Below are 9,469 nucleotides of genomic sequence, written 5' to 3' on the forward strand. Positions count from 1 at the left end.
CCCTCAGTAGAGTGCTATGGCATCACAGCTCACAGCAACTTCAGATTCTTGGGCTTAAGTGGTTCTCTTTCCTCTGTCTCCCAGTAGCTGGGACTACAGGTGCCTGCCCCAATGCCTAGCTATTTTTTTGTTATTGTTGTCATCGTTTGGCAGACCCTGGCCAGGTTTGAACCCACCAGCTCTAGTGCATGTAGCTGGTGTCCTAACCACTGAGTACGCGCTCCTTGCCTCTTTTGTTTGACATCGCCAAGCACTGGGAGATGACCTTGGAGTTGCTGGTTCTGGTCCCTAATATATTTTTGTTTTTTTTACGTACTTGTAGAATTGTATTTGTGAACTAATCAGGTATCTGCTGTATCAGGTTTAGCAAAGAAATTTTTTTCCTGGTTTAAGTGAGAGTGAAGAAGTAGATACTGTTTTGATTTGTGTATCCCTAAACAGTAAAGGGAGATGCCAGGGTGTGTTTGTAATGACAGCACAGAGCAGTAGTCAAGAGCTTCAGCTTTTAGAGTCAAGCTGCCCATGCTGTAGTTTGTGCATTGCCCCTTGCTGGTGGTGACTCTTGGCAAATTAGTTAACCATTCTGTGCTTCAATTTCCTCTTCAAAATGGGCATATTTGGGCTCTGCATCTGTAGCACAGTGGTTACGGTACCAGCCCCATACACCAAAGGTGGCAGGTTCAAACCCTACCCAGGCCAGCTAAACAGCTGCAACCAAAAAATAGCCAGGTGTTATGGTAGGCACCTGTAGTCCCAGCTACTTGGGAGGCTGAGGCAAGAGAATCAGTTAAGCCCAAGAGTTTGAGGTTGCTGTGAGCTGTAACACCACAGCACTCTACTGAGGGCAACATAATGAGACTATCTCCAAAAAAAAAAATGGGTATATTCAGTAGTAGCTAATGTATAGAGTTGTTGAAGTATGAAATGTGATAATCATTGTCACTCAGTATAGTGCCTAACACATGGAAAGTTCCCACACTGATTGAAGGTCATTGTTCTACTAAGAGCCTTATGTGAATATCATACCATAATGATTACATTGTAGTCCACTGGTGAAAAGTGACACCCCCCCCAAAAAAAGGATTTCTCAGAGTGAAAAAGACTATAATTTTAAGTTCACCTTCTGCTGGGGGAGTGATTGTTCTGTTTACAAATAGTGAGATTAGGCACTTCATTGACCTGCTTTCTTTATATGTGAACAGTGTTATTTTTTATGTGCTATATAAATAGCTAAAGGTTAATTAGCAGCATAACTATAAATAGTAAAGGTGCCAGTCTTCTTAAGGCAAAAAACTTTATAAAAAGTGGTTAGGAGGGCAGCACCTGTGGCTCAAGGAGTAGGGTGCCGACCCCATATGCCGGAGGTGGCAGGTTCAAACCCAGTCCCGGCCAAAAACTGCTTAAAATAAAAAAATTAAAAAAAAAAAAAAGTGGTTAGGTAGAATCCCTCTTTGAAAGTGGTTATGTCCCACTCTCAAAAGGTGTGCCAAAACCCCCCAACTGTGCCTATTCAGTGAGAGTATTCCACCCCCCCACCCCCCGGTGTTTTCTTTAAAGATAGAATAGGTAACTTTTCCTCTACGCTATCTATGGAGGTGACAGCCATCTCCTATCCAGCATCGTGGACACCCTCAGACCCCTTGTGAAGCTAAAGATTGTCAAAGAGAACCAAGAAGTTTATCTGGCACCAGTCAGACTGATAATGTCAAAATTAAGCGTAACTGGCAGAAATCCAGAGGTACTGACAACAGGGTTTGGAGAAGATTCAAGGGCCAGATCTAGATGCCCAACATTGGTTACGGGAGCCACAAGAAAACAAAGCATATGTTGTCTAGTGGCTTCTGGAAGTTCCTTGTCCACAGTGTCAAGGAACTGGAAGTGCTGCTGGTGTGCAACAACTCTTACTGCACAGAGATTGCTCGCGTTCCCTCTAAGAACTGCAGAGCCATCGTGGAATGAGCAACGCAGCTGGCCATCAGAGTCATGAGTCCCAGTGCCAGGCTGTGCAGCAAAGAAAATGAATAGATAGCTCGTTTACGTATTTTAATAAATAAAACCATAAAAACTGCCCCCCCCACCCCAAAATAAAGATAGAATAGCTTTACTAAATCTAAAACAACTAGATGCGCTCAGCACCTATAGCTTAGCAGCTAGGATGCCAGCCACATACACCAGAGCTGGCAGGTTTGAATTCAGCCCAGGCTTGCCAAACAACAATGGCAACTACAACAAAAAAATAGCTAGGTGTTGTGGTGGGCGCCTGTAATCCCAGCTACTTGGGAGGCTGAGGCAAGAGAATCGCTTAAGCCCAGGAGTTGGAGGTTGCTGTGAGTTGTGATGCCACAGTACTCTATCTAGGGCGACAGATTGAGGCTCTGTCTCAACAAAAAGTAAATAAAACAACTAGATGTCTCTGAGTTATAGAGAGATTCAGGACTTTGTAATTTATAAAATATTAATTTGGTTGCTGTCTTATAGCTTACATAAAAATTAATCTTCTTTTATATTTAGTCTGAGGACCCAGAAGAGGATGCCAGGTTAAAACAGTTGCAGGCTGCAGCAGCACACTGGCAGCAGCACCAGCAACATCGAGTTGGCTTCCAGTATCAGGGAATAATGCAGAAGCACACTCAGTTACAGCAGATTCTACAACAGTACCAGCAGATTATACAGCATCCTCCACATATACAGGTGAGTGCTTCCATAGTTTACAAATAGAAAGTTGCCCCAAGACATTTAAAAGATTTGTTATTTCTAAAAGATTTGAGTGTGAATAATTAGATGTTTCCTAGGAGTTGCCCAAGTAGTTAATCTGTCACATTACCTGCGGTATAGTGGAGTCTCCTGATCATGTCATCCGAGGCTAGGTGTTAGAGTATTATTGCTAAAGGATTGAGAGGCTGGGATTTGTCCATGTAGCTACAGGTTAACCTGTGTTTTGCCTATAAACCGCTACAGTAGCAGATAAGCAAAAAGGCCAAAAGAACCATCACAAAAAACCTAAACAAATATATCACAAAAGATAAAGCGACTTAGGTACTTGTCTCTTTTTAGGTATAATCTTGTGTCTGTATTAATAATGGATCATTTTTTCAAGTTCTCAAAATGCTATGTAGTAATAGTAAAAACTGGAAAAATACTGCTGAGATGGGTTTTTGCTTTAGTGTTTGGTTGGGTTTTTTTCCAACTTGGTAATAAGTTACAGAAGTAAGCCAATGGAAGAAAGGGGGCTTATCACTCAAAGAGTTGGACAAGCTTCTCCTTAGCTTTCCAGAGTCTTTAGTGTTCTCATTTCCTGAGGCTTCACATAGCTTTGATTCATTAATATTTTAACCTATGATTAATTCTCTTATTTAAATGTTTTGAAATCACTTTTTGCCTTTATTTGTAGACCATGTCTGTAGACATGCAGCTGCGGCATTATGAGATGCAGCAGCAGCAGTTTCAACATCTTTACCAAGAATGGGAGCGAGAGTTTCAGCTGTGGGAGGAACAACTCCATTCCTATCCTCATAAAGATCAGCTTCAGGAGTATGAGAAGCAGTGGAAAACATGGCAGGGACATATGAAAGCCACTCAGACTTATCTCCAGGAGAAAGTCAATTCATTTCAGAACATGAAGAACCAGTACATGGGGAACATGTCAATGCCACCCCCTTTTGTTCCATATTCTCAGATGCCTCCACCTCTACCAACAATGCCCCCTCCAGTGTTGCCTCCTTCATTGCCACCACCAGTGATGCCCCCTGCCCTCCCTGCTACAGTGCCACCACCTGGCATGCCCCCACCTGTGATGCCACCTTCTCTACCAACCTCTGTGCCCCCACCAGGGATGCCTCCATCTCTTTCTTCAACAGGGCCACCACCAGTTCTTCCCCCTTCTGCAGGGCCACCTCCAGTTCTTCCCCCACCATCTCTCTCTTCAACAGCACCTCCACCTGTCATGTCTCTTCCACCATTGTCTTCAGCCACACCTCCTCCAGGAATACCTCCCCCTGGGGTTCCACAAGGGATACCACCTCAGTTAACAGCAGCCCCAGTTCCACCAGCCTCCAGTTCTCAGAGCTCACAAGTTCCTGAGAAACCTAGACCAGCACTGCTTCCCACTCCTGTGTCTTTTGGTTCTGCCCTACCCTCAACTTACCACCCTCCATTGCAATCAGCTGTTGGTCCATCAGAACAAATGAATTCTAAAGCTCCTCTGAGCAAGTCTACTCTGCCATATGGTTCATTCTCATCCGAGCAAGGACTTGGGGAGTCTTCAGCTGCTCCGTCTCAACCAATCACTGCAGTCAAGGACATGCCAGTGAGGTCAGGTGGCCTGCTTCCAGATCCTCCTAGAAGCAGTTACTTGGAAGGTCCAAGGGGCCCAAGGTAAGTCTGTTTTTCTTTTCTTTCTTTCTTTTGTTTTTTTGTTTGTTTGTTTGTTTGGCTATTTTGTTGACTTAGGCTGCAATGGCCTGCTGGTATAAAGAGCTTCATTTATAGAATTTTATATTCCCTTTGTACTTTTATGTACACTCTTGGCTTACAATTAATGATGTTAATATTGTTTGCTTATTAAATATAATGTAATCTAGAAAAGGTACCATGCCTCTGTTTCTTTGTTGTCACTGCTTTTATCCTGTATGTAGAAATTACAGTCCATAATGAATGTAGTGTTGTAGATTAATGCTTTCATTTCTTACTGACTTTGCAGTTCACAAATAATGTTTTTGAGACTTATTATTTATCTTTTTGCTTTCATTTATTTAACAAATCATTGAATTGGCAACTACTGTTTGTTAGATTATGTGCTAGTTAGAGATGAAGATGAAGAGTCCAATATGCTACTGAAATAAGGCAATGAAATTTCATGTGAGGGTCGGTAGGACTTTTATCCATTTGTACAGCAAATATTTTTCCTGCGCAGCAGTGAATATAACAGAACTGACAGGATTTCAGCTTATATCCTTTGTATTTTAAAAGTATTAAAGTCATTTTTCCAAGTTTTTAAAAATACATTTTTCTCCCTATGTTGACCTAAATGATAATTTCCTAAATGATAATTAAAAAATACTTTTATTTGGATTTTTTTCCCAACTAGAAATTGTACTTATGTTATACAGTTAATTAATAATAATTTATACTTCCTCTACAAAATTCGGACATCACAGAAAAGTGTAGTGAAAGTCACCTAATTCCACCATTTGGAATAGTGGTGACTATTAGATGTCATAGACTAATAGTTATTTTTAAGATATCTATTATAAAAAAGGGATCATACAGAGTATATTGTCTTGTAACTTGTTTTTTCCAGTAATCTGTGTAGTGTTTAGGTTTCCATGTCAGTATCAATGGAAGTACGTCATGTTAAATTTAAACTTTATTTTAACATTTATCTTTTATTTGTTCCCCAAGTTTATAATTTGGAAAACAACACAGCACAAAACTCCATCTCAGATCAAAGCAAAGAGAAATTTAGGGGCAGTTAACATGAATTCCTCCTCTGTACCAAGAAGCCTTGCTAGAAACTTTGCGTTACTCTTGTCTTTTCAACAATGCATGAACTGGGCTGGTTATTCTGCATTTACCCTTTATAAACTAGAACTGAGAGGATTAGGAAGTAACTTGCTCAATCAGGATCACGTAGCTGAGAGAGTAGAACCCATGTCCACACCCAGGTGGAGCTGAATCTAGGAGGTCCCCAAAGCAAAAGCACCAATTAATCCATACTATCAGTGATTAAGAATACATTTATAGACTTGATTTATTTGGTTTGTGTATCATCTTCTTGATTTGAATTTTTATTTATTTCTTGGAATGAACATTGCCTTTTAGATCTAGTGACTAATTTGCTGTAGAAGAAGAATATTCTTAACTCCTCCTGAAACACATTTCCCTGCTTCCTTGATTTTTGTCATATTAATGTTTTATCTCTTTGACTACCAAATCTTGGCTTTGTAGGACCTGTTTAAGTTTTTTCTTACTTCACAAGTGCAGTTAATAATCACAGTGCTGAGAGGATCTTAGCAATTATCTAGTATGATATCACTCTACAGCAGCTCACATTCGTGTTGCATTTTAGTTTATCCGAGTGGGTCTTGCACATATTATCTTATTTATTCCTCTCAAATCTCTTGAAGTGAATAGATAAGAAATGCTGAGATTTGAAGAGTTTGTATTTTGCCCCAGATGACATTACTTGTAAATAATTGACATGGGATTAGAATCCAAGGCCTTCTGTTTCACTTTTACATCCTCTGTACTTCCTGTGACAGTCAGTAGATGAACATCCACTTCCAGAGTCAGTAGGTGAACTCTGCTTGAACACAGGCACTGTTAGAAGGAATATTACTATATAAGATGATGTTGGTTTCCTAGAAAGTTTAGTTTCTACATTGAACCTAAGTCTGTTTTAGTACCTGGTGATTCTAGATTTGCCTCTGTGGAGCAACACAGAATGAATTCTCCCATCCCTACTTTACAGTAGTCTCAGTACACTTACTTTACTATGTCTCTCCCCATCCTGACTTAACCACTCTGCTCTGCCAATCATATAAACTTAAATTCTTTTTTTTTTCACATTGACATTGGCTCTAACCTTCTCCTGCTACAATGCTCACTTTGCTTTGGTTTATTAGTCTACTTCAGAATGAACACTTCAGATGCAGAGGACATTAGGCCTATTACCAATTTCATTATAAGTAATGTGCTTGTTTATACTGTGTAGCTTAACAAATGGCTTTTTTTTTTTTTTTTGTCTGCACACTTGCAGTGTTGACTCATGTTGAGCTTAGCATCAATTTAGCTTCCTAGGTCTTTTTCACATTCGCTATTATTAAACCAAGTCTCTCTCTCTTTAACTTGTGCAGTTTTTTTTGTTTGTTTGTTGGTTGTGGTTTTTTCCTTTTTCTACGACTTTACATTTATCTTTAAATTTTGTCTAGTTAGGTTTGTGCCATCATTTTGGTCAGCTGAAGTCTTGGTGAATGTTGATTATATTCTTTTGGGTTTTGTGATACTTCTCTCTACCTTTTTTCCCTGTAGCTTTGATAAGGATGGCTTTTTTGGTTCTCTTACCCAGGCATAGTTCTTTTTCTCCTTTCTAACTAGGTAAAAAATCATATCAGTGGGAAGCTGGTTAGTGAGTAAGACAGACTAAAGTGAGAATAACCTACACTATTAAGGAAACTACTTGTGAACTTCCTTTATCAGTTGAATTCAGATTTTACTATGAACACGTAACTAATAATGATAAACTCCCTTTTTAAAAAAAAAATAAAAACAAAGCTGGGTAGAGAGTCAAGAATTGAGAGCACTGTTAAACTAATTTATCAATAACATGCTATTAAAGCAAAGTATTATAAATTGCTTTGAGTTTTACAAAATGTAGATGTAGGTTGCTTTCTAAAAGCAAGATTTCTGAGCAGTTACATGACAAACTATATCACACATAAATAACATACCACATTGTTGAGCTGTTTTGACACTGTGTGTATTGGCTTGACTGGACTCACTATGTCTTCCAGAAGACTGCTATAGTTCCAATAAACTGTCATCAGTGAATGTTTCCTAGAACCTTTTGTTTTAATAATAAAACTTATTTTTCTATTATTATATTTATTAAAGGGTTAGAGAAGTACATAATCTTAAGTGTACAGCCTAGTGAATTTTCACAAAATAAACACATCTATATTATCACCACTTAGGTCAAGAAATAGAAATTACTAGTGCCCAAGAAATTCTCCTTACTATCCTGTCTTAGTCATTTTCTCCCAACCCAAAGATAACCACGATACTGAGCCATAGATTAGTTTTGTCTGTTTTTGAACTTTATATTAATCATATTAATGGAATCATATTGTATGTACTCTTCTGAGTCTGGCATCTTTTACTTGACATTGTATTACCTGAGATTTTTCCATGTTGTGTGTAGCAGTCGTTTGTTTATTCACATTCCTGTACAATATTCTATTGTATGAATATACCACAATCTGTTTATCCATTTTAATATTGATATTCATTGAAGGTTTTTGGTCATTATGAAAAATGCTGCTATGTGTGTCCTCTGGTGTTTTATATATATATCTCTTTGGTTGCGTGTGTGCTTGTGTGTATTTAATCTTTTGTTTGGATATGTAATGAGTATTAGAATTGTTTCATTCTAGGTATGAACATGTTCTACACTGATAAGATATTATTGAACGGTTTTCCAAAGTGGTTGTTTCAGTTTACAGTCTCTCCCGCAATGTTTCAGTGTTCCAGTTTTTTGCATCTTCATTAACACTTGGTATTGTTAAACTCTTAAATGTTAGCAACGTTTAATGGTTTTCATTTACATTTCCTTAATATTTGAGATCACACGCCTTTTTATTTGATTATTGTTCAATTGGATTTCCTCCTTTATGAAATGGTGATTCAAGGTCCCCCCCCATTTTTCTAGTGGGTTTTATTTCTTGTTGATTTACAGGAGCTCTTTATATATTCTAGATACCAGTTCTTTATCCATTATTTGTGTTGTAAGTTTCTCAATTTGCAGTACTTCTTGTTTTCTTAACCCCCCATATACCAAAAAAGTAGAAATAAAAATAAAGGGATAATGAAAAACAACTTGTTAGAAATTTTAGTAAAAATTTTAGAAGACTAATCAAGTAAATTTTGTCACATAGACATCATATGAAGTAATTCTATCACATGTCCTTTTAGCAAATCAAGATGGTGCAGGTTCTTGCCATAAAATATGGAATAAAGTCCGTCCTATTATAAGTGATTGACAGTACCACATTTCCTTTCTATATTTCTGAGAAATACATTGTTTGCGCATCAAATCTTGACTTTGAGGATATTCATGTAGGATATTGTCACCTGAGGATTCATGGGCAGAGATTTCACTTATATGATCAATTTGACATAGTTTTTAGAGCCTACTATATTATTGCCTCTGCACTTATCTTTTGATTCATCTAGTAATTTTGAAACAGCTTTCTCTGTCATTTTCTTCTCCTTATCATTGTAGTCAGGAAATGAAAAATGTTAGAATTCTCAATCGTGCTCAATGAAGCTTAAAAGTAGACTGCAGTATTTTGGTCAATGCAAGGTTGGTGACAATTTATTTTACCTTTGCTTCATTGTCCTCGGCAGTTCCATCATTCTTTCATTGTCTTATTTTAATCTTTTTAAGCATAGTTGAGGATAATTGATATGTAATGATGAATAATAATGAGTTCTAGGATAAAGAAATTATAAAATGTTTAAAGATAGAGGAAAATTACTAAGATCCTATAATATATCTTAGATTTATGAAAGAATCTAATGGATCCATAAATTAGTCACAAGGTAATATAAGTTTCTTTTCTTTTCTTTCTTTTTTTTTTTTTGAGACAGAGCCTCGAGCTGTCTCCCTGGGTAGAGTGCTGTGGCATCACAGCTCACAGCAACCTCCAACTCCTAGGCTTAAGTGATTCTCTTGCCTCAGCCTCCCAAGTAG

At 38.0% G+C, this 9,469-nt stretch overlaps 1 protein-coding gene and 1 non-coding gene across 3 annotated transcripts in view; both read left to right on the plus strand.

Annotated features, from left to right (window-relative positions):
* The window catches only part of YLPM1 (YLP motif containing 1), a 78,593-nt gene that overhangs the window by 19,740 nt on the left and 49,384 nt on the right, over positions 1-9,469 (plus strand). For both annotated transcript variants that reach the window (XM_003786914.2, XM_023511529.1), the window contains exons 3-4: positions 2,512-2,691; positions 3,392-4,374. In XM_003786914.2, coding sequence (XP_003786962.1) covers positions 2,512-2,691; positions 3,392-4,374 — 1,163 coding nt within the window. The remainder of the gene's footprint in view (positions 1-2,511; positions 2,692-3,391; positions 4,375-9,469) is intronic.
* LOC111724230 lies at positions 1,165-1,291 on the plus strand. The gene has a single exon (XR_002772561.1). It is a non-coding gene; the product is annotated as a small nucleolar RNA SNORA19 (small nucleolar RNA).

This window comes from Otolemur garnettii, unplaced genomic scaffold, assembly GCF_000181295.1.
Source record: "Otolemur garnettii isolate 467f Iridium unplaced genomic scaffold, OtoGar3 scaffold00020, whole genome shotgun sequence".
Taxonomy (NCBI): domain Eukaryota; kingdom Metazoa; phylum Chordata; class Mammalia; order Primates; family Galagidae; genus Otolemur; species Otolemur garnettii.